The sequence below is a fragment of the Ornithorhynchus anatinus genome, chromosome 2 (genome assembly GCF_004115215.2).
Source record: "Ornithorhynchus anatinus isolate Pmale09 chromosome 2, mOrnAna1.pri.v4, whole genome shotgun sequence".
Taxonomy (NCBI): domain Eukaryota; kingdom Metazoa; phylum Chordata; class Mammalia; order Monotremata; family Ornithorhynchidae; genus Ornithorhynchus; species Ornithorhynchus anatinus.
In genome coordinates, this window is record NC_041729.1 from 87,267,675 (window position 1) to 87,292,496 (window position 24,822).

The 24,822-nt window shown below is 48.4% G+C and overlaps 1 protein-coding gene across 2 annotated transcripts; it reads right to left on the reverse strand.

The window, feature by feature from the left end:
- Nucleotides 1-686: 686 nt before the first annotated feature.
- Nucleotides 687-20,034, reverse strand: HEBP2 (heme binding protein 2). 2 transcript variants are annotated; one of them, XM_029058647.2, is made up of 4 exons: nucleotides 19,870-20,033; nucleotides 17,025-17,160; nucleotides 7,292-7,472; nucleotides 687-1,499 (listed from the first exon to the last, which is right to left on the reverse strand). In XM_029058647.2, exons 1-4 carry the CDS (start codon nucleotides 19,942-19,944, stop codon nucleotides 1,304-1,306), a joined length of 588 nt encoding a protein of 195 aa, XP_028914480.1. In that variant the 5' UTR covers nucleotides 19,945-20,033; the 3' UTR covers nucleotides 687-1,303. The 2 variants fall into 2 exon arrangements, with proteins under 2 accessions (XP_028914480.1, XP_028914481.1); XM_029058648.2 differs by lacking the exon at nucleotides 17,025-17,160 and having other exon boundaries at nucleotides 19,870-20,034.
- Between the last annotated feature and the right edge of the window lie 4,788 nt (nucleotides 20,035-24,822).

A 24,822-nucleotide genomic window follows, 5' to 3' on the forward strand; every position in this document is an offset into this window, starting at 1 on the left:
TATGTACTAAGCAGCAGGGTAGATCCAAGCTAACTGTACTTTCCAAGCCCATAATACAGTGCTCTGCACAAAGTAAGCACTCAAATACAGAATGAATAATCAGGATGGACCTAGTCCCTGAAGGGGTTCAGTCTTAATCCCCATTTTACAGATGAGGTATCTGAGGCACAGAGAAATTAAATGACTTGCCCAAGGTCACACAGCATGAAGTGGCAGTGCCAGGATTAGAACCCAGGTCCTTCTGACTCCCAGGCCCCTACTCTATCCAGCAGGCTGCACTGCTGGAATCACACATTCAGGAACATTGTCTACTCCTGCTGGGTGCATCCCTCACAGGGAATTCATTTATAAGCTGACACTGCTTAGAGGGAGGTGGGAGGTGGCTGGAATTTCCAGCAGGCCAAGTGCCAGGAAATGCAGCTCTACTGTATTGTTTGAAATGGGTGGACACGTAGGGTCAGGTGCAAGTTATAAATACCCTGTAGTACTAGCAGTAAGCACGTCATGGCAGTGTTGGTCACATTAAGACAGCAGCCCCAGACACAGAAGATTCGTCACATTGGAGGGAGTCCTTTGGAACTGGGTTGGCCTGTCAACTCACCCAAGCCGGCAGGCAGTGGATTTCACTGGAAGTGGGAGACATCGATTAAGGCTGAATGGCAAACACAACACAACACACAAGACAGTAACTATCTTAGTGTTTTAATTCAGAACTGGAACCATATCAACCTAGTACTTTGGCTTACAATGATCAATAAAGTATATAAAGCAAAAGATTTACCGGGCCGTAAACCTATTGCTAGTGATAGGAAAACGGCATATATAACTTAGTCCATTCACCATGATGAAGCAGCAGCATGTACGTACCAAAGTGTCTCAGTCCCAGATGATAAAAAGGCAAGCGCTTAGTACAGTGCTCTGCACACAGTAAGCGCTCAATAAATACAATTGAATGAATGAATGAAAGTGACTTTCAACTACTGGTGAACTCAATCTGTCTTGGGTCCAGACTACAGACAATTACCATCAGATTTCTTTCCACAAATAGTTGGCATTTCCCTGAGACCCAAAGAACTTAAGACCCCACTTGCAGTGAAGAATTTAAGGCAGAACCTTGTTCATTCAGCAATATGCAAGATGCTAACTTCACATCCCTCTAGTAAGCTGGTTGCTAGTATTAAAGGCACATTAGAAAGCTCCTCCGCTTATAAAATGAATACTCAAAGTGGAGATATTAAATATTGCTTAAGAGATAGTTGCTGATGTCAAAAATAAACAACTGTTTCCAGCAACAGACTTTTATTCACTGACTTTGGGGTGATCCATTTTTCTTGACCAGCCACACCTCATTGAGTCTATTAAGCAACTTTGAAGGACTGTCATAGCCTGCAGTGTAGAAAACCTTTTCATCAAAGACTTTTCCATCTTGTCTCAACGTGTTTGCTAATGTCAGAAGTTCCTCTTGGTTCTTTACAGCACTAGACACTCCGTCAAAAGATCTACAAAGGAGAAAACAACGATGAAGTCTGGATACAAATATTCAATAAGGAAAGTGAACAGCTAATTTAGGCAATTCCAGGGTTCAGCATTAATCAAGTACTGAAAATAAAACTCAGCTCTAATAATAATAATTATGGTATTTGTTAAGCATAGCAAATGGGGCTGGACACAATCCCTGTCCCAAATGGGACTCAGTGTTATTCATTCAATCGTATTTATTGAGCACTTACGGTGTGCGGAGCACTGTACTAAGCACTTGGAAAGTACAATTCAGCAACAAATAGAGACCATGCCTACCCAACAATGGGCTCACAATCTAGAAGAGGGGAGACAGACAGGCATCAATAGCATCAATATAAATAAGCAGAATTATAGATACATACACATTTTATTAATAAATAGAATAATAAATATGCACATATATACACAAGTGCTGTGGGGCAGGGAGGGGGGTAGAGCACAGGGAGGGAGTCGGGGCGATGAGGAGGGGAGGAGGAGCAGAAGAAAAGGGGAGCTTAGTCTGGGAAGGCCACCTGGAAGATGTGAGTTTTCAGTAGGGTTTTGAAGAAGGGAAGAGAGCTAGTTTGGTGGATGTGAGGAGGGAGGATGTTCCAGGCCAGAGGTAGGATGTGAGCCAAGGATCTACGGCGGGACAGGTGAGAATGAGGCACACTGAGAAGGTTAGTGGCAGAGGAGCGGTGTGTGCAGGTTGGGCTGTAGAAGGAGAGACGGGAGGTGAGGTAGGAGGGGGCAAAGTGATAGACAGCTTTGAAGCCAACAGTGAGGAGTTTTTGCTTGATATGAAGGTAGATAGACCACCACTGGAGATTTTTTGAAGGGGGGGATGGTGACATGCCCAGAGTGTTTCTGTAGAAAGATAATCCGGGCAGCAGAGTGAAGTATAGACTGAAGTGGGGAGAGACAGGAGGCTGGGTGATCAGAAAGGAGTTCAGATAATCAACTAAAAAAATAATAAATATCAAAATGCAAACAAGATGCAGTTCACAAGAAACTGGGGGAAATACAACTATTGGCTATGAACTGATGTTGGGTGAAGCCCTTTGTCCAATCAGGTATTTAGAGAGCATCCCCTACACCTATTACCAGCTGCATGACCTTTTCTGTGCCTCAATTACCTCATCTGTAAATTGGAGATTAAAACTATGAGCCTCATGTGGGACAGGGATAGTGTCCAACCTGATTAGCTTGTATCTACCCCAGTGGTTAGAACAGTGCTTGACACATAAACGCTTAACAAATGCCATCATCATTATTATTTCTTCACATCAGGTTACTTCTTAGAAGGCAGGGACTGCATCAATCTCCGCCACGGGGGCCCAAGGATGGTCCCCCAAGCCTGTGGCTCATTGCCCAAACCACCACCTGCAGTCACTTGGGTACCAACTTACAAATTTCTGTAGCTGCCATTTCTGGAATTGGGTCTCTATTCAACCTTCGCAGGCATATCTGGATTCCCTGCACTTGGATGTCAGAGGCACCCTAGGAGGTCCTGACTGTGGCACCAGTCTCAATAGTGTTGACCCAAACCTCCAGGTACTGCTCGCTGCAAACTCCACTTCCCTTGCCTCACCCTTTACCCCTTCTCTTTCATTGTTCACACCATTTGGGTTGTTATTAACTGTGCAGTATTAGTCTTTGGTGAGAACTGCATTTTCAAAACATCCCTTCAGAAGTCCTGCTGAAAGTTGTGAAATCACAGAGAAATTACATTTCCCAGGAAATAAGGGCCCCGCTTTGCTAACTTTTCATTACCACTGGCCTTAAAGCACTCAATCATCTTGCCCTCTCATCTTACCTTGCTGATTTCCTACATAACCCTGGTCACTTGCTTAAATCCTCTAATGCCAAGCTACTCACTGTACCTGCATCTCCCCAACTCCTCACCTGGAAATCCCTATCCCCTCATATCCAAGAGATCATCAATTTCCCCACCTTCAATGCCTTATTAAAATTACATCTCTTCCAAGAGGTCTTCTCTGACTGTTAATCAATCATATTGATTGAGCACTTAATGTGTGCAGAGTACTGTACCAAGCACCTAGGAGAGGACAGTGTCCTGCCCATTACGGGCTTAGAGTCTAGAGGAGTAGACAGATATTCATATAAGTACATTATAGGTATGTACATAATGCGTGGGGAGAGGTGAATAAAGGAAACAAATCCAAGTGCAAGGACTATACAGACGGAAGTGGGGGAAGAGGAAATGAGGGCCTAGTCGGAGAAGACGTCTTGGAGGAGATGTGCTTTCAATAAGGTTTTGACATTGGGGAGAGTGACCATCTGTCAGATATGAAGAGGGAAGGTATTCCTAGCCAGAGGCAGGATGTGACCAAGACACTGGCGGGGAGAGAGACAAGACCAAGGTACAGTGAATAGTTGGTTTTAGAGGAGTGAAGTCTGCAAGGTTGGCTGTAGTAGGAAATCTAGGAGGCAGGGTAAGAGGGGGGCAAGACAGCTCTAAAGCCGATGTTGAATGTGGAGGTGGATGGGGAACCACTGGAGGTTCCTGAGGAGTGGGGAACATGGACTGAACGTTTTTGTATTCATTCATTCAGTCATATTTATTGAATGCTTACTGTGTACACAGCACTGTACTAAGTGCTTGGGAGAGTACAATATAACAATAGACATATTCCTTACCCACAACAAGCTTACTGTCTAGAGGGGAGACAGACAATATAAATTATTCATTAATTCAATAATGTTTATTGAGTGCTTACTGTGTGCACAGCACTGTACTAAGTGCTTGGAAAGCACAATTCGGCAACAGATACAGACAATCCCTACCCAACAATGGGTTCACATTACAGGTATATACATAAGTGCTGTGGAGCTGGGAGAGGGGGAGAAGCTGGAGTTGTAGATTTGAGAATCATCTGCATAGAGATGGTAGTCAGAGCCAAGGGAAAGAATGAGTTCTCCAAGGGAGTGGGTGTAGATGGAGAATATAAAGGGAATCCAGAACTGAGCCTTGAGGGACTCCCACAATAAGGGAGTGGGAAGCATAGGAAGAGTCCACGAAAAAGATTGAGAAGGAGTGACCAGAGAGGACAGCGTAGGTGAAACCGAGGTGGGATAAAGTTTCCAGGAGAGAAAGTTGGTCCACAGTTTCTAAGGCAGCTGAGAAGTTGAGGTGGATTAGGATGGAGTAGAGGTTGTTGGATTTGGCAAAAAGGAGATCACTGGTGACCTTTGAGGGCAGTTTCTGTGGCATGAAGGGGGCAGAAACCAGATTGGAAGAGGTCAAGGAGGGAATGTGGAGACAGCAGGTGTAGACAACTCGCTCTAGGAGTTTGGAGAAGAATGGTAATGGGAAGATGGAGGGAATAATGAGGGAACTGTGGGATCAAGGCAGGTGGCTTTTAATACAGGGGGACCTAAGCACATTTTAAAGCAATGGGGAAAAGGCTATTGGAAAGTGATCAGTTGAAGATGGCAGTCAGGGAGAGAAGAAGGGAGGGACAAGTGCTTTGATATGTACGGAGGGATTGGGTTAGAGGTGCAGATGGAGGGGTGAATGTGGCGAGATGGAGGTCTCCTCTTAGATACTATTAGGAAAGATAAGAGAGTTAACAAAGGGGCAGGAGAAGAGAGGGACTGGAGAGGAGCAGGGGAGATTTTAGGGAGATCACACCAAATGGTTTCAATTTTCTCAATAAAGTATGTGACCAGGTCATTGGGGCAAAAGATGGGGAGGTAAGGGTTTGGGGAGGGAGTTAAACATCTGAAACAATTAGCGAGGGCAATGGGCATGGGAGTCATTATGGATAGAGAAATAATGTTGCCTGGCAAAAGAGAGGGCAGAGTTAATACAGGCAGGGTTGAACTTGAATTGGAAAAGGGCCTGATATCTGGATTTCCACCAGCAGCCCTCTACATAGGAGTGAAGCAAGTGGACTGTGAACGTGGGTAATTCAGGGCTCTGGGTTAGTGGTACAAGATCGACAAGGGGATAGGGAAGGGACTGAGATGAGTTCAGTAGTGGTGCTGAACTCAATTTGGTCAACAAGGGAAGGTAGTTTGGGTATGAAAATTAAATGAGGCACGATGATTAGATGGGGTCAAAAGACTAGAGGTCTCTGTGAGGGGTTAAAACAGACTTGTGGGGAGGGGGTGTGTGGGAGAGAAGGCATGTGAGGAGGTTGAAGTGGGATAGACAGATTTCATGTCCTCTACTCCTACTCCCTTCGACCTCCTGTTTCACCCTTGCACTCTTTATTCACCACTCGGCCTCACAGCACCTATGTACATATCCATAATTTACTCTTTATTTAGACTACACTCCTTGTGGGCTGAGATCACGTCTTCCAAAGCTGTTGTATTGTACTCTCCCAAGTGACAGTGCTCTGCACACAAAGCACTCAATAAATACCAATCAATGATTGATTTTGCAATAGTAAGTAGAGATCCTGGATGAAGCCTAGGTTCCAAACTCCAAAAATCTCTCCTCTTCCAGTAATAGTGGAGTGAAGTGCCTCTTCATCTCTTGGAAACAGGTTTCAGGGGTAGGAAGACTATCACCAAATTAAGGTTTTGGGAAGGTAGGCCGGAGAAGTGGAGGAAGGGAGGTATAGCCAATTTGGGGTTTTTTTTCCATTTAAAACAGTTTATGGTTTAAAAATCTCTGTTTGAGTTTACTTTCTTAGATTCTTTTCAACTCTATATCTGAGTAATTTATTACTTGTGAATTGACTTGTGCAACCAAAGTTTTATAAGTCTTGGGCAGGGACTGTGTCTGTTATATTGCTATATTGTACTCATCCAAGCACTTAATGCAATGCTCTGCCACAGTAAGTCCTCAATAAATAGGATTGATTGAGTAATCTTAAAAAATTCCAGAAGAGTTACCTTTTAGATTCTGGTTATATTCTACATCTCCTTTATTCCTTAAGAATATCTGGATTGGTAAAGGGATCTTTATTCTAGGCACTTTAACAAGGTGGCCCCTTTTTCACAAAATATGAATGTAACAGCGATCACACCTTTGGTGCTCAGTATTATTCTAACACCACAAATTACACTTTAAATTAGAATCTGCAGTTTAACTCCAAATAGGCCCTAAACTACTTAACGTCTCTCTGCCTCATTTCCCATCTTGAAAATGAAGGTAGAATACCCAATCTCCCTTTGGGAGCCCTGTGTGCGACAGGGACTATGTCCAAATTTATGCTTATGTCCGTCTCACCCATTAGACTGTAAGCTCCTTGAAGTCGGGGATTGCATCTGCTAACTCTGATGAAATGACCTCTCTTCAGCGCTTTTAGTAAAGTGCTGTGCACATAATGAACACTTAATACCAATAACTGATTGATCTGATCTTGTATCTTGTGACCTAGTCCTTAGTACAGTTCTTGGCACTAGCTAATAAGTGCTTAATAACTAAATACTATCACTGTTAAAACTAAGGCTTAGCCACTGCAAAGTAACAATTTAGGGGAAAAATGTTCCCTGAGTTTCATGGTAATTAAGTTGTACTGCTTAATAATAATGTTGGTATTTGTTAAGCGCTTACTACGTGCAGAGCACTGTTCTAAGCGCTGGGGTAGATACAGGGTAATCAGGTTGTCCCACGTGGGGCTCACAGTTAATCCCCATTTTACAGATGAGGTAACTGAGGCACAGAGAAGTTAAGTGACTTGCCCACAGTCACACAGCTGACCAATGGCAGAGCCGGGAGTCGAACTCATGACCTCTTACTCCGAAGCGCAGGCTCTTTTCCACTGAGCCACGCTGCTTCCCCAACAATATCACAAAGTCACCAGCCCCTTACCGGACAAACACTGTCATTCCAGGTCGGTCTTCGATGAAGACGTTGGACTCCACTGGCTTGGGTGGGTCAGACTGCTGTTCCCGTGGGATGTACAAGGAAACAGTGATGGTGGGTTGGCTAAAAGGGCCTTCCCCCGGCTCCACGTAGCTTGTCACCGGGGCAGTCATCTTTATCTTGGCCTCTGGTGAAAATGAAATACAAAAAAATGAAGTGGTTCCTACAGCTATATAGGGCCTCGTTATTCTTTTGCCTCTGGCTTGCCTACAGTCCCTGCCTTCTTACTACACTCTGGTCCCAGTTAAACTGTTTTAACTTCTGCTGTTTTACCTTCCAGTGCCTTAAGTGACAGTTATTTGTCTACGTTAAGAGCCCCATCTTTATCACTGGCAGTTTTTGTGGTAAGATCCCATTAGATAACCTTCACTGCCCACAAACATTGAGGAGGAAACCTTGCTCCCGGACACAATGTGTGCAATGTTGTTTCTCTCGTTCAGCCATTAAAATCAAAGTCCCCTTCCGTATTTTCAATAACTCAGACTTGCAGGCAGCCATGAAAACAAAGCCATGCTTTGAAAACCCTACAAACACCAGCCTCAACAACTCAAGGAGAGGCGAGGATTAACTGTGCAGCAGCCAAGCCTGCAAAGAACCAAATCGTACAACAGAGAACTTATAGACAACAGCAGGGCCGCTATAGGTCAGACCAATGGTCTGTCCAGACTATCCGTACTAGTAGTGGGGTTTATTGAGTGCCTACTGAATATACGGCACCATCGTAAGCACTTGGGAAGAATAAAAGAAGTGCAAGACATGTTCCCTAACCTTGTGGAACTTATATCGTAAGAAAGGAGGCTGCTCTATTCGGAGTATCAATATGCACACCACAAATGCTAAGGTTGGAATGAAATACAGGCATGCCATAGGATACAACAAGGATTCATTCATTCGTTCAATAGTATTTATTGAGCGCTTACTATGTGCAGAGCACTGTACTAAGCGCTTGGAATGTACAAATCGGTAACAGATAGAGACAGTCCCTGCCCTTTGACGGGCTTACAGTCTAATCGGGGGAGATGGACAGACAAGAACAATAGCAATAAGCAAGAATGTGTTCCTCGAGTCTGGATTTTTCCTGAACAGCTGAATCTTGAGGCATATTTTCCCATAAGCAATGGGAATTTTCATTCCAAAAATTCATGCCATTATCAGGACTGAGACCTACAGGTGAGTAAAAATTATGCTGTAGATCCTTCCCCATGCGCCTGTCCCTCCCAACCGCTCCTTGACCTCTCCTTGGGACTTTTCTGACCCAAATGAACCCCAATCTCTTCCCACTCCGTCCCTGTCTTCCCAGTCCCTTACTCTCCCGATATTATTTTTTATGTAAATCATTGACATAGTAATAGTAATGATAATAATAATAATAATAGTATTTGTTAAGTGATTACTATGTGCCAAGCACTGTTCTAAGCACTGGGGTAGATACAAGGTAATCAGGTTGGACACAATCCCTGTGCCATATGGGGCTCACAGCCTTAATCCCCATTTTATATATGAGGGAACTGAGGAGGATGAGGATGGTGGGATTTAAGCGCTTACTATGTGCAAAGCACTGTTCTAAGCGCTAGCGGGATACAAGGTGATCAGGTTGTCCCACGTGGGGCTCACAGTCTTAATCCCCATTTTACAGATGAGGTCACTGAGGCACAGAGAAGTGAAGTGACTTGCCCAAAGTCACGCAGCTGACAAGTGGCAAAGACGGGATTAGAACCCATAACCTCTGCCTCCCAAGCCCGGGCTCTTTCCACTGAGCCATGCTGCTTCTCTGAGACACAGAGAAGTTAAATGACTCGCCCAAGTTCACATGGCAGGCAAGTGGTGGTGTCAGGATAAAAACCCATGACCTTCTGCCTCCCAGGCCTGTGCTCTATCCACTAGGCCATGCTGCTTCCAGTTTAGAAGGGGAGATCCTCCAATGCCCCAGGGCAGCAGCTGACATCCTGCCCCCTCCCTTTTCTCAACTCTCTTCCTGAGACCACCCTCCCAACCCCGCCCCTGCAAGCTTCTTAAAAAGGGACGGAGATGGAAAGCATTTCAGAAACCTGAGGATGTCCACTTATGGTGCTACACCAACCTGAAGATCTGCGTTTCCGAGCCAGGTTCTCCTGGGAAACTCCTCCTCCTCACCCCCTAGAGAGGGCTGTTTTTGCCACTCTCTCCCTCCCAGGCACGGAGGACATCGAAAGCTTCTACTAATTTTAGCACATTGGGGAGGCTGTGGTGGCCGGTGGTGGAGGAAGATGGTGGACGTCTCTGTCTACCCACCGTGTCATCTTCCCTCTCCTCCTTTCTCCACATTCCAGTTCTTCCGCTTCTCCCACAGCTCAATTCCACAGTGGTCTGTGGATCCCTTGCCTCTTTGTGGGCAAACTCCTGTTCACTCCTCCTCATCACAGCTAACTGGCTTTTGCTGTCTCCCCTGCTGCTCTCTCTAGGCAGGACTCCCACTCCCACCCCGCCTATCTCCTACTCTCTCTGCCTCACGAGGGAAAGAGAAGGGTCAGCCTGCTACTCGCTCTCCAATGTTGCTTTTGTTCTCTCACCCTCTCCTCCTCCTTCAAAGCCCACGTCATTTGCCTTTCCTCCCTCTATGACTGCTAGTTGCAGTTATCTACCACCCTCCCGGTCCCACCTCTGCGTTGCTGATGAATTCTGGCACCCTTCTCACCTCCCTAGTCTCGTTCCCCTTCCCCCACTCAGATCCTGGGGATTTCAACCTACTCCAATCAATCAATAGAATTACTGAACGCTTACTGGGTGCAGAGCACTGTACTACGTTCTTGGGAGAGTACAATATAACGGAGCTGGTAGGCATGTTCCCTGCCCACAGAGCTCCTTTCACTTCTCAATCTTGCCGACCCCCTGCTTCACCCCCACCTCAGACACACCTCATTAAATCAAATCATCTCAAAACATTTGGGTACTCAATACCCATAGCGCTTATGTTCAATCACGGCATTGGTCTCCTCTCTCATCTTCTCGACTCTTCCCTCTCTTCCCTGTCTAATCTATACTCTACCCCACTGCACTGATCATTTTCCCTGCTAACTGTACCTTGCATGGGCCTTTCCAACTTCTGTTCCCTTATTTACACTTTTCCTCTCCTTGGAACTCCCAAAAAAATAGTAACAAATGTTGGTATTTGTTAAGCGCTTACTAGGTGCCAAGCACTGTTCTAAGCACTGGAGTAGATACAAGGTAATCAGGTTGCCCCACATAGGGCTCACAGACTTCATCCACATTTTACAGATGAGGCAACTGAGGCATAGAGAAGTTAAGTGACTTGCCCAAGGTCACAAAGCTGACAAGCAGTGGAGCCGGGAATAGAACCCATGATCTCTGACTCCCAAACCCGGGCTCTTGCCAGTGAGCCATGCTGCTTCTCTACCAGAAGACAGTCTTTCCCATATTCAAAGCCCTCCTGAAAGCCCACCTCCTCCAACATGCCTTCCCCAATTACTTCCAGCAGCCAAAGTCACATAAACCCATCAGCCAGCTCCAGCACTTCTGTCATCAGTGGGTTTTTTTATAATGTATTCAAGTGTACGCTCAAGTATTTATTTTCTGCTTACATCCAATTCCTCCATTAAAGAGTAAGCATTTTGTAGGCAGGAAATGTTGCTGGGTTTGTACTTACCAGGCCCTTAATGCAGTGAATTGAACTCAGTGGGCCCTCAATATATGTTATTACTACTATTACCCCTCTTCTCTGCCCTCTCCGAAGCTACGAATTATTACCAGCTCCTAGGATTAACCATGCCCCCATCATCATGGTGAACACTGCGGCTGCTGCTCAAGGCAGGCAGAATCTGAGAAGGAAAGAGCTTATTGGCACTGTCTGAGTATAACACTGACCTTTTATATTTTTTTTTGAGGGGTGACAGAGGGAGACCGGTAAGAGAAGAGCTTTCATATCTGATAGACCACCACTCTCCCCACCTTCAAAACCTCTCTAAAATCATGATTGATTGCTCTCCTTCCAGAGGCCTTCCCAGACTAAGTCCTCATTTCCCCAGTCTGCTCCCCCACGCTCCGCTGTGTCGATTTTGCTCTTGGGCGTGTACCCCTCAAGCACTCTGACACTCACCCCAACCCCACATCCCTTTTGTTCTAATCCTTATACGCTACTATTTCCCCTCTCTGTAATGTATTTTAATGTCTGTCCCTGGCTATAGACTGTAAGCTCCTTGGAAGCAAGGATCAAATCTGACTCTACTGTACTTTCCCAAGAGCCTGGTACAGTGCTCTGCATACAGTAAGTGTTCAATAAACAACATTCATTGATGAAAACTTTTCAGAAAAGGCCAGACCACTCCCTTGACCCTGCAGCTCTCTCCAGTTATCACCCCATCTCCTTCCTACCGTTCCTCTCCAAACTGCTTGAGCAAGTTGTCTACACACACTGTCTCCACCTCCTCTCCTCCAATTTGACTCTCCTTGACCCGCTCTAATCTGGCTTCCACCCCCTCCACTCAAAGACACTACTCTTTTGAAGGTCACTGATTATTTCCTTCCTGCCATATCTAATGGCGTCTTCTCCATCCTAAGCCTCAACCTTCAATACTGTCAACTACCCTGATTTCCTGTAAACATTAAATACTGTCGACTACCCTGATTTCCTGGAAACATTATCCAACCTTGGTTTCGCTGAAACTGTCCTCTTCTGGTTCTCCTCCTATCTCTCTGGCCACTCATTCTCAGTCTCTTTCGTGGGATGTTCCTCTACCCTCAAGACTCAGTTCTGGGCCCCTTCTATTCTCCACCTGCACCCACTCTCTTGGAGAACTCGTTCACTCCCGTGGCTTCAACTTCCATTTCTATTTGGATGATTCCCAAATCTACATCTCCAGCTCTGATCTCTCCTCTGCAGTTTTGCATTTCCTCCTGCCTTCAGGAGAACTCTACTTGGATGTCCCTCTGACCCCTCAAATTTAACATGTCCAAGACAGAAGTCCTCATCTTTGCTTATCCACCCTTTCCTCTCTGTCTGAACTGCTACCACCCTGATACAAGCACTTATTCTATCCCGCCTTGACCACTGCATCTGCCTCCTCGCTGACCTGTCGCCCTCCCATCTCTCCCCGCTCCAGATTACCTATCACTTTTCAACAAAAATGTTCGGTCCACGTGTCCTCATTCAAGAACTTCCAATGGCTGCTTATTCACCTCCATGTCAAACAGAAACTCCTTACCATTGGCTTCAGGGCACTCTATCAGCCGCCCCATCCTACCTCACCTCACTGATCTCCTAGTAAGATCTCCCTGGGAAGCAGCGTGGCTCAGTGGAAAGAGCCCAGGCTAGGGAGTCAGAGGTCATGGGTTCGAATCCCAGCTCTGCCACTTGTCAGCTCTGTGACTGTGGGCAAGTCACTTCACTTCTCTGTGCCTCAGTGACCTCATCTGTCAAATGGGGATTAAGAATGTGAGCCTCACGTGGGACAATCTGATTACCCTGTATCTACCCCAGCGCTTAGAACAGTGCTCTGCACATAGTAAGCGCTCAACAAATACCAACATTATTATTATTAGTACACAGTCCAGCCCGCACACTCTGCTCCTCAAGTACCAGCTTACTCACTGCGCCCCGGATTTCTTCCATCTCCTTGCCAAACACTTTCCCACATCCTCCCCCTAGCCTGGAACTCCCTCCACCTCCATGTACTCCAGACCAGTGTTCTCTGCACCTTCAAAGCTTTATTCCAGCCTAGAGTGAGAAGTATATAAATGCTGTGGGGCAGGGACGGGAGGTGGGAAGAGCAAAGGGAGCGAGTCAGGGTGACACGGAAGGGAGTGGGAGATGAGGAAAAGTGGGAAGGCCTCCTGGAGGAGATGTGCCTTCAGTAGGGCTTTGAAGAAGGGGGGAGAGATTGTCTGGCGGATTTGAGGAGGGAGGACATTCCAGGCCAGAGGTAGAACAGAGGGAGACAGGCGAGATCGAAGCACATTGAGAAAGTTAGCACCAGAGGAGTGGAGTATGTGGGCTGAGTTTTAGGAGGAGAGAGGGGAGGTGAGGTTGGAGGGGGTAAGGTGATAGAGACCTTTAAAGCCAGTAGTGAGGAGTTTGTTTGATACGGAGGTGGACAGGCAACCACTGGAGACTTTTGGGGGGGGGGGGGGGGGTGACATGCCCTGAACATTTCTGTAGAAAGACAATCCGGGCAGCGGAGCAAAGTATGGCCTGGAGTGAGGAGAGGCAGGAGGTTGGGAGGTCAGAAAGGAGACTGATGCAGTAATCTAGGCAGGATAGAATGAGTGATTGTACTAACATGGTAGCAGTTTGGATGGAAAGGAAAGGGCAGATTTTAGCGATGTGAAGGTGTAATCAACAGGATTTAGGGATGGATTGAATATGTAGGTTGAATGACAGAGAGGAGTCTAAGATTTACATGGGCTTGTGAATCAGGAAGAATGGTGGTGCCTTCTACAGTGATGGGAAAGTCAGGGAGAGGATAAGGTTTGGGTGGGAAGATAAGGAGCTCTGTTTTGAACATATTAAGCTTGAGATGACAGGAGGATATCCAAGTAGTGACGCCTTGAACACAGGAGGAAATGCGAGACTGCAGGGAGAGAGATCAGGGCGGGAGATGGAGATTCAGGTATTATCGGCGTAGTGGTGGTAGTTGAAGCCATGGAAGCGAATGAGTTTTCCAGGGGAGTGGGTGTAGATGGAGAACAGAAGGAGACCCAAAACTGAACCTTGAGGGACCTCCCCAGTTAGGGAGTGGGAGGAAGAGGAGGAGCCCACGAAAGAGACTGAGAATGAGTGGCCAAAGAGCTAAGAGGAAAATCAGGAGAGGACAGTGTCAGTGAAGCCGAGGTTGGATAATGTTTCCAGAAAAAGGGGGAGGTTGACAGTGTTGAGGGCAGCTGAGAGGTCGAGGAGGATTAGGATGGAGTAGAGGCCACTGGATTTGGCAAGAGGGGATCACTGAAGACCTGTGAGAGGGTAGTTTCTGTGTATTACAGGGGAAGGAAGCCAGATCAGAAGGGTCAAGGAGACAATTGGAGGAGAGGAATTGGAGACAGCAGGTAAGCACTCAATAATTACGATTGATCTGTACGGCGCAAGAGGAAGAAGGGCCAGAGAAGGAACTCATTTTCCAGAAGCAAATCGACAATGTCAGGCAGGGCTTACAGACTCTGGGTCTGTGCTAGCAATTGGTCCATGACGTAATTTTGGATTTTATGTAATGCGGTTGTTTGGGACTTTTGCTGTCCCACACAGGGCTCACGATCTTAATCCCCATTTTATAGATGAGGTAACCGAGGCACAGAGACTTTAAGTGACTTACCCAAGGCCCAAGGTCACTTAGTAGACCTGTGGCAGAGCCAGAATTAGACCCCAGGTCTATCTGACTCCCAGGCCTGTGTTCTATCCCCTAGGCCAGGATACACCTATAAATATATAAGCATAAGGCTACACTGCCGATCTAATAATTGTGGTATTGATAATTAATTGGGGAAGGCCTTGAAGATTGGGAGGGCTGCAGGTATCTCCAACAGTGGCAACAGGATGCTGTTGGTGCAGGTGAGACTGAGTAGACGGGAGGCACACCCATGAAGCAGGGTGGCCACTTGTCTGCTTTGTTACCTTGGACAAGTTGCTGTGCCTCAGTTACTTCATCTGTAAAATGGGGATTAAGACTGTGAGCCTCATTGTGGGACATAGACTGTGTCCAACCTAATTACCTTGTAACTGCCCCAGCGCTTAGTAATAATAATAATAATTTGGTATTTGTTAAGCGCTTACTATGTGCCAAGCACCGTTCTAAGCACTGGGTAGATACAAGGTAATTAGGTTGTTCCTCGTGGGGCTCACAGTCTTAATCCTCATTTTATGGATGAGGTAACTAAGGCACAGAGAAGTTAAATGACTAGCCCAAAGTCACACAGCTGATAGTGCCTGGCACACAGTAAGCGCTTAAATAACTATAAAAAACCCATCCTCAAACTCACCCTGACTTTGGAATAAGGCCATGTAAAAGCCCACTGATTTGAAATGTATGCTTCCTCAGTTGTTTCAACAGGATCTGCCTGATCAATTACTCAATACTGAGCATCTACTCTGTTTGACTAGTTTGAGAATGAAGTAAGCTCAATGTGGGCAGGGAATGTGTCTGTTTATTGTTAAACTGTACTCTCCCAAGCACTGAGTACAGTGCTCTGCACACAGTAAGCACTCCATAAATATGGCTGAACGAAGAGGTTTTGACCAGCTCAGCATGGGGGCAGAGGGTGTGTTCCTTTAGTCTGGCCTAGGTAAATTATCACATTAAGAGACTGAAGGTGGAAGGGGAGAAATGTGCTTGCCTGCTTTGTTCTCAAGAACAAACCATGATCTTTCAACTTTTCACATTGCCACTTTAAAACGCTGTATTTTCTGGCTTGGATCCTATGATTTCAAAAAAGGATTAATGACTCACCGCAGCTAAGGTCTCTCTTGCCGTTCCTTAAAATTCTCCCACGACTCTACATTATCACCACCCATAATAAATTCAGTACAATATATCTTGTCTAAGCCCTCCATCGCTCTGTCCCTAATTTCACAAATGTAAACCTGTTCTACTCGCTGAATCCCTTTCCTTGACTTCCTCTTAATTTTGTTTTCCATCCTCACCCCCATGCCTCTGTCCCAACTCTAGTAATGCCTGGAAACATGTATCCGCCTCTTGTTTGCCTTTTCTTTCCTTTATTCATTCAAGTGATAAAATCGAGTCCCAGTGATTCAACAGGTAAAGCTTCGTTTCATCTGAATGCAGCACCTTTTATCAATCAATCATATTTACTGGGAAGCAGCACGGGGGAGTGGATAGAGCATGGGCCTGGGAGTCAGAAGGTCATGGGTTCTAATCCTGGCTCTGCCACTTGTCTGCTGTGTGACTTCGGGCAAGTCTCTGTTATCTCATCTGTAAAATGGGGGTTGAGACTGTGAGCACCACAAGGGACAGAGACTGTCCAACCCGATTTGCTTGTATCTAATCCAGCACTTAGTACAGTGCCTGGCACATATTAAGCGCTTAACGAATACTGAAAGCAAAACCTCCAAGAAGCCTTCCCTGACTAAGCCCTTCTCTCTTCTCCCACTCCCTTTTGCACTGCTCTTACTTGCTCCTTCATTCATCCTCCCTCCCATCCCCACAGCATATATGAATATATCTAAAATTTATCTATTTACATTCATGTCTGCCTCTCCCTTTAGACTGCGAGCTCATTGTGGGCAAGAATGTGTCTGCCTCTTGTTATACTGTACTCTCTCAAGCTCTTAATACAGTGCTTTGTACACGGTAAGTAGTCGATGAATGACAATGAAATACTACAAGTATTATTATTCATTCAATAGTATTTATTGAGCGTTTACTATGTACAGAGCACTGGACTAAGTGCTTGGAATGTACAAATCGGTAACAGATAGAGACAGTCCCTGCCGTTTGATGGGCTTACCGTCTAATCGGAGTGCTTAGTGTGAGTAGAGAACTGCATTAAGAACTTGCGAGAGTACAATACCGAAGCGTTGGCAGACATGTTCCCCGTTCACAAAGAGTTTACAGTCCAGAGGGGTGCCAGGTTGTTTCTCAACAATACAGGCTTCCCTTCCCAACCACACCTGACAGATGAACTACGAAGGAAAGTCTTATATCGGAAAGCATGCTTGGGTGTAAATTCACCACCTTACCTTTCTCATTCTTGCCTTGAATGTACTCAAAGAGTTTTGTAAAACCAGTTTGGATGGCATCATCCCATCCCATGGACTCAACAGGAATACTAACCCACTTGGCCGGTTCGTACTGTCGGATTTCATAACCGTCCGGCTAAAAGGAAACAGGAAGAGACCGCTGAAGAGGACTCTAAATACCGCATTCCCAGGTGACGGCCACTCACGACACCCTGTTGGGGGCCTAAATTTCATTGAAAGGACAATTTTAATATTCCCATCACATACTTTATACATTCTGGGGCCCTAATAATTAGTGCACAATATATCCATTTTTCTCTGAGGACGTATAATAATTGTGGTATTTGTAGAGTCCTTATTTTCTCTCCGACCCCCTCTCTACCCCCCGGCTTCTGTGTCGTCCTTGCACTTGGGTTTACTCCCTTTATTCTCCCCTCCCTCAGCCTCACAGCATTTACGTACATATATCCATAATTAATTTATATTCAAGGCCGTCTCCCCCTCTAGACTGTCAGCAGGTTGTGGGCAGGGAACGGGTCTACCATCTCTGTTATATGGTACTCTCATTCATTCATTCAATCGTATTTATTGAGCGCTTACTGTGTGCAGAGCACTGTACTGAGCACTTGGAAACAATTCGGCAACAGATCGAGACAATCCCTCCCCAACAACGGGCTCACGGTCTAGAAGGGGGGAGACGGACAACAAAACAAGTAGGCAGACATCAATAGCGTCAAAATAAATGAAAAGAATGATATATATATACACGTTATTAATAAAATAAATAGAATAATAAATATGTACATATATACACAAGCGCTGTGGGGTGGGGAAGGGGGTAGAGCAGAGGGAGGAAAAGTCGGGGCGATGGGGAGGGGGAGCAGAGGAAAAGGAGGGCTCAGTCTGGGAAGGCCTCCTGGAGGAGGTGAGCTTTCAGTAACTATGAAAGGGGGGAAGTGAGCTAGCCTCTCGCATGCGCCTAGTAAAGTGCTCGGCACCCAGTAGGCGCTCAATAAATATGATCATTTGGGGGGAGTTATAAGATGACCAGAGTGGCTGCCTCCCTCAACCTGTCATTTTCCACCTGCACCATCTCCCTCTACCCAATGGTACAGTCCACAGAGCCCGGGCCTGGGAGTCCCAGGTCATGAGTTCTAATCCCGGGTTCCGTCCCTCGTCAGCTGTGTGACTTTGGGCAAACCACTTAACTTCTCTGTGACTGAGTTATCTCGTCTGTAAAATTGGGATTAAGGCTGTAAACCCCTCGTGGGACAACCTGATGACCTTGTTTCCACCCCGGTACTTAGAACAGTGCTTGGCACATAGTAAGCACTTAAATACCACCATTATTAATCCCTGTTCAGCAGCTTGTCTGCTGTGTGACCTTGGGTAAGTCGCTGCACTTCTCTGGGCCTCAATTCCCTCTTCTGTAAAATGGGGATTGAGACTGAGAGCCCCACAGGAACTGTGCCCAACTTGAAGAGCACAGGCTGGGGGGTCGGAGACCGTGGGTTCTAATCCCCGGGCTCCGCCACTTGTTCCGCTGTGCGACTTTGGGCAAGTCACTTCACTGGGCCTCGGTTACCTCTTTAAAATAGGGATTAAGGCTGGGACCCCCACGTGGGACAACATGATGACCTTGTATCCCCCCAGCGCTTAGAACAGTGCTTGGCACACAGTAGGCGCTTAACAAATCGTGGCTCAGTGGAAAGAGCCCGGTCTTGGGAGTCGGAGGTCATGGGTTCTAATGCCGGCTCCGCCACCTGTCAGCTGGGTGACTTTGGGCAAGTCACTTCACTTCTCTGTGCCTCAGGGACCTCCTCTGTCAAATGGGGATGAAGACTGTGAGCCCCACGTGGGACAACGTGATGACCTTGTATCCCCCCAGCGCTTGGCACATAGTAAGCGCTTAACAAATCGTGGCTTAGTGGCAAGAGCAGAGTTTTAGGAGTCAGAGGTGGCAGGTTCTAATCCCAGCTCCACCACCTGTCAGCTGTGTGACTCCCCCGATTAGACTGGGGGCCCGTCACTGGGCAGGGATTGTCTCTATCTTGCCGAATTGTCCATTCCAAGTGCTTAGTACAGTGCTCTGCACACAGTAAGTGCTCAATAAATACTACTGAATGAACGAACTTTGGGCAAGTCACTTCGCTTCTCTGGGCCTCAGTTCCCTCCTCTGTAAAATGGGGATGAAGACTTGGGAGCCCCACGAGAGACAATCTGATCATCTTGTATCCCCCTCCCCAGCGCTTAGAACAGTGCTTGGCACATAGTAAGCGCTTAACGAACACCAACATTATAAGCAGCGTGGCTCAGGGGCAAGAGCCCGGGCTTGGGAGTCAGAGGTCATGGGTTCGAATTCCACTGTCACTTGTCAGCTGTGTGATGGTGGGCAAATCACTTCACTTCGCTGTGCCTCAGTTACCTCCTCTGTAAAATGGGGATGAATAATAATAATAATGGTATTTGTTAAGCACTTACTATGTGCAAAGCACCGTTCTAAGCACTGGGGGAGATACAGGGTCATCAGGTTGTCCCACGTGAGGCTCACAGTCTTCAGCCCCATTTTACAGATGAGGGAACTGAGGCCCAGAGAAGTGAAGTGACTTGCCCACCGTCACCCAGCTGGCACGTGGCAGAGTCGGGATTCGAACCCATGACCTCTGACTCCCAAGCCCGGGCTCTTGCCACTGAGCCACGCTGCTTCTCTGACGAAGACAGTGAGCCTCACGGGGCACTGCCTGATGACCCTGGATCTCCCCCAGCGCTTAGGACAGTGCTCTGCACCTAGTAAGCGCTTAACAAACACCAACATGATTATTATTATTATTATTAATATTATTACCTGCTGCTGCTGCTGCGGGGCGTTGAGGCGGGTGCAGGGGGGGGTCTCGGGCGGGGCCTCGGCGGGGGCGGCCATGGCGGGGAAGGACTGGAAAAAGCCCCCCGGGCCGTTGCAAGCTCCAGCCACGCTCGTCTGCGCCGCGCATGCGCGCCCTGACCCTCCTCCCCCCATCCCAGGGAGGGAGGGACGGACGGGGGCGGGACACCCTCCTCGCGCCTGCGTGAGCGCGCGCGCGCACGGAGCCCTCGCACCCCCCCCCGCGCGCGCGCACGGAGCCTCGCGCCCCCCTCCGCGCGCGCGCCCCCTCCCGCCCCAGCCCGTGAGCGGGAGGGAGGGGTGGGCGTGTCCCGACGGCGCAGGCGCACTGAGGCTCCCGCCCCCTCTCTCTCCCCCCACGCAGCCCCAGACGGAGGGATCGGTGAGGGGGGGGAGGGGAGGGGCGTGTCCCGACGGCGCAGGCGCACTGAGGCTATCGTCCCCCCCTCGCCCACACCGCTCCAAACAGAGGAATCGGGTGGGGGGGAGGGAGGAAGGAGTGTTGTGTGTGGTGTGTGTGTGTGTGTGTGTGTGTGTCCCGAAGGCGCACGGCGCACTGTGAGGCTTCCGCCCCTCCCTCCCCAGCCCAGACGGAGGGATGGGGGGGCGTGTCCCCGACGGCGCAGGCGCACTGAGGCCCTCCGCCCCTCCCCCACGGAGGATGGGGGGTGCCCAGAGGCGCACGCGCACCTGAGGCTCCCGCCCCCTCCTCCCCAGGCAGCCCTAAGACGGAGGATCGGAGAGGGGGGCAAGGGGAGGGGGGCGTCTCCCGGCGGCGCATGCGCACTGAGGCTCCCGCCCCCTCCCCCCCACGCAGTCCCAGACGGAGGGATCGGGAGGGGAAGGGGGGGCGGGCGGTGGTGGTGTCCCGGAGGGCGCTGCGCACTGAGGCTCGCCGTTCCCCGCGCGCACTCCTCCTCTTCCCCCCCTCCCCCCACGGCAGCCGCAGATTGAGGGAGGGGTGGGCGTGTCCCGCGCGCGCACGGGGGGCTCGCGCCCCTGCACCCCGCGCGCACGCCTCCTCATTCATTCATTCAAGTAGTATTTAGGGAGCGCGCACTACGTGCGGAGCACTGTACTGAGCGCTTGGACAAGTGGGCAACCAGAGAGAGACCATCCCTGCCCAACGACGGGCTCATAGTCTAATAATAATGCTGTTGGTATTTGTTAAGCGTTTACTTTGCGAAGAGCACTGTTTTAAGCGCTGGGGTAGACACAGGGTCATCAGGTTGTCCCACGTGAGGCTCACAGTCTTCAGCCCCATTTTACAGATGAGGGGAACTGAGGCCGACAGAGAAGTGAAGTGACTTGCCCACCGTCACGCTCAGCTGACACGTGGCAGAGACGGGATTCGAAACTCATGACCCTGACTCCCAAGCCGGGCTCTTGCCATTGAGCCACGCTGCTTCCTCTGGATGACTGGAGCTCCACGTGGGACAACCTGATCACCTTGTATCCCCCTCAGCGCTTAGAACTTCTCGGTGCCTCAGTTCCCTCATCTGTAAAATGGGGATTAAGTGTGAGCCCCACGTGGGACAACCTGATTCCCCTGTGTTTACCCAGCGCTTAGAACAGTGCTCGGCACATAAGTAAGCGCTTAACAATCCCACATTATTATTATTATTATTATTAGAACAGTGCTTTCGCACATAATAAGCGCTTAACAAATGCCATCTATTATTATTATTATGATACTAAGCGCTTATCCCGCCACCCTGCTGAACTCCCAGCCCTATGCTCTATCCACTAAGCCATGATGTTTTCACCCTCCATGATGCCTCGGGGGTCCCCAAGGCCTCACTCCCCCGACTGGGTGCTTCCCAGGGGGGCCCTGAGACGTGGGGCCGTCCCCACACACCCCCATCACACCTCCATCGTAGCACCCCCCACATCCCCTTCTCACCTCCATCACACTGTCATCACACCTCCATCATAGCCCACACACCCCCATCACACCTCCATCATACCCCCCACACCTCCATCATACCCCCATACCCCCTTCTCACCTCCATCACCCCTCCATCACACCTCCATCTTAGCCCACACACCCCCATCACACCTCCATCATACCCACACACCTCCCATCATACCCCCCATCAACCCCTTCCCTCCATCACCCCCCATCACACCTCCATCAAACCCCACACACTCATCATAGCCCACACACCCCATCACACCCCATCACCCCCACCACTCCATCATACCCACACTCCTTCTCACCCCATCCCCCCCATCACACCCATCAAACCCCCCACACCCACACACCTCCATCATACCCCCACACACCCATCGTACCCCCCCACCCCATCACACCTTCATCTATACCCCCACACACCTCCATCAACCCCCCCACAACCTCCATCAAACCCCACAGCCCCCCATCACACCTCCACATACCCCACACACCCCATCATAGCTCACACCCCCTCATCACACTTCATCAACCCCCACACCTCCATCATAGCCCACACACCTCCATCACACCTCCATCATACCCCACACCCCATCAACCCCAACACCTCCATCAGCCTACACCCCCATCACCTCACCATACCCCCACACACCCATCATAGCCCACACATCCCCACACCTCCATCATACCCCCCCACACACCTCCATCATAGCCACAACACCCCATCACACCTCCATCATACCCCCCACACACCTCCATCAAACCCCCACACCCCCATCGACACCATCAAACCCCAACACCTCCATCATAGCCCACACACCTCCATACACCTCCATCATACCCTCACACACTTCATCACACCCTCATCACACCCCCAATCACCCCCCAGCATGGTACAGTGGAAAATCTAGATCTGGGAGTCAGAGTTCGGGTTCGAATCCTGGCTCCGCCACTTGCCAGCTGTAACTTTGGGCAAGTCACTTAACTTCTCTTCCTCAGTTACCTCATCTGTAAATGGGGATTAAAATGAGCCCCATGGGACAACCTGATTACTGTATCCCCCACGCTTAGAACAGTCTGTACATAGTAAGCACTTAACAAAATACCACCCCATCCCTGTCATGCCCTGTCACAACTCTGTCACACCCCCTTCACCCCCATTACACCCCCGTCACACCCCACTATCCATTCAATTGTATTGAGCACTTACTGTGTTGCAGAGCACTGCACTTTGGAAAGTGCTTGAAATGTACAATTTGGCAACAAATAGAGACAATCCCCTACCCAACAACGGGCTCACAGTCTAGAAGGGGGAGGCAGACATCAAAAGAAGTAAACAGGCAATCAATATAAATAAATAGAATTGTAGATATATACACAGATATATACGTTATTAAAATAAATAGAATATATTACATATATCACAATGCTGGTGGGGCATGGAGGGGGTGGAGAGCAGAGGGAAGGGAGTCGGGGTGATGGGAGGAGAAAGGAGGAGCAGAGGAAAAGGGGGGCTCAGTCTGGGAAGGCCTCCTGGAGGAGGTGAGTTTTCAGTAGGGCTTTGAAGGGGGGAAGTCTGCTAGTTTGGCAGATGTGAGGAAGGGAAGGCGTTCCAGGTCAGAGCTAGGACATGGGGGCAGGGGTCGATGGCGGGAACAAGTGGGAATCGAGGCACAGTGAGGAGGTTAGCACCAGCGGACTTGTAAAGGTATTATTGACAACTCCCCCAACCTGCGGGGCACGAGGGCACAGAAGTGGGTTGGGGGGGTCCCCCGCTGAACGCAGAAGGCTGGCAAAGGAAGAGCTGAGTGGCCCCAGCGGGCTCTGGGGACCCGGGGCCCTCTAATAAATTAAATAATTATGTTATTTGTTAAGCACTGGACTATCTGCCAAAGCACTGTTCTAAGTGCTAGAGTGGAGACAAGCAAATTGGGTTGGACACAGTCCTGTCCCATGCGGGGTTCACAATCTTAATCCCCGTTTTACAGATGAGGGAACTAAGGCACAGAGAAGTGAAGTCGCTGGCCCAAGGCCACACAGCTGACAAGTGTGGAGCTGGGATTAGAATCCATGACCCCTCTGACTCCCAGGCCCGTGCTCTATCCACTACGGCCATGCTGCTCAAGTTAATAGACAAGATCACTGACTTCAAGGACTTTACAGACTCAGGGGTTGGGGGGCGAAGGGGGGAGGTGTGTGTGTGTGTACTGGGTTGCAGAGGCACACGCTAGATTTTAAAGTATTTACATTCAATCCATCAATTCTATTATTGAGTTCTTACGCTGTGCACAGCACTGTAATAAATAATAATAATAATAGTGGTATTTGTTAAGCCTCTTAGTATGTTCCAGGCACTATATTAAGCACCGAGGTGGATACAACCAAATCGGATTGGATGCAGTACTAAGCTCTCAGGAAAGAACAGTACAACAGGCACATTTCCTGCCTACAGTGAACATATAGTCTAGAGGGGGAGACAGACATTAATGTAAATAAATAAGTTACAGCTGTGTACTTAAGTGCTTTGGGGCTGAGAACAAAGGGAACAAGTCAGAGGGACGCAGAAGGAAAATGGGAGAAAGGGAAATTGGACTTAGGGAAGGCTTCTTGGAGGAGATGTGCCTTCTGGAAGGCTTTGAAGGCGGGGAGAGTGATTGTCAGATGTGAAGAGGGATTTCCTTCCAGGCCAGAGATAGAGAAGATCGAGGTACAGAGAGAAAGTAAGCATTAGAGGAGTGAAGTGTGCGGACTGGTTATAGGTAGGAGCAATAGTTATACTGTACTCTCCCAGAGCTTAGTAAAGTGCTTTGCACACAACAATAAATAAGATTGAATGAATGAATTCAATAATATTTATTGAGGCGTTTACTATGTGCAGAGCACTGGTACTGAGCGCTTGGAATGTAGAATTCGGCAACAGATAGAGACCATCCCTGCCCAGTGACAGGCTCAGAGTCTAAACGGGGGAGACAGACAGCAAAGCAAAAACAGAACAAAACGAAGAT

Coding starts and splice junctions, on each gene's coding strand:
- HEBP2 (XM_029058647.2), bottom strand. CDS start 19,944: ATGGCCGCCCCCGCCGAGGCCCCGCCCGAGACCCCCCCCTGCACCCGC. Junction 7,473..17,024: donor TCAAGGCAAGAATGAGAAAG/GTAAGGTGGTGA, acceptor CATTTTCACCAG/AGGCCAAGATAAAGATGACT. Junction 1,500..7,291: donor GGAATGACAGTGTTTGTCCG/GTAAGGGGCTGG, acceptor TCTCCTTTGTAG/ATCTTTTGACGGAGTGTCTA.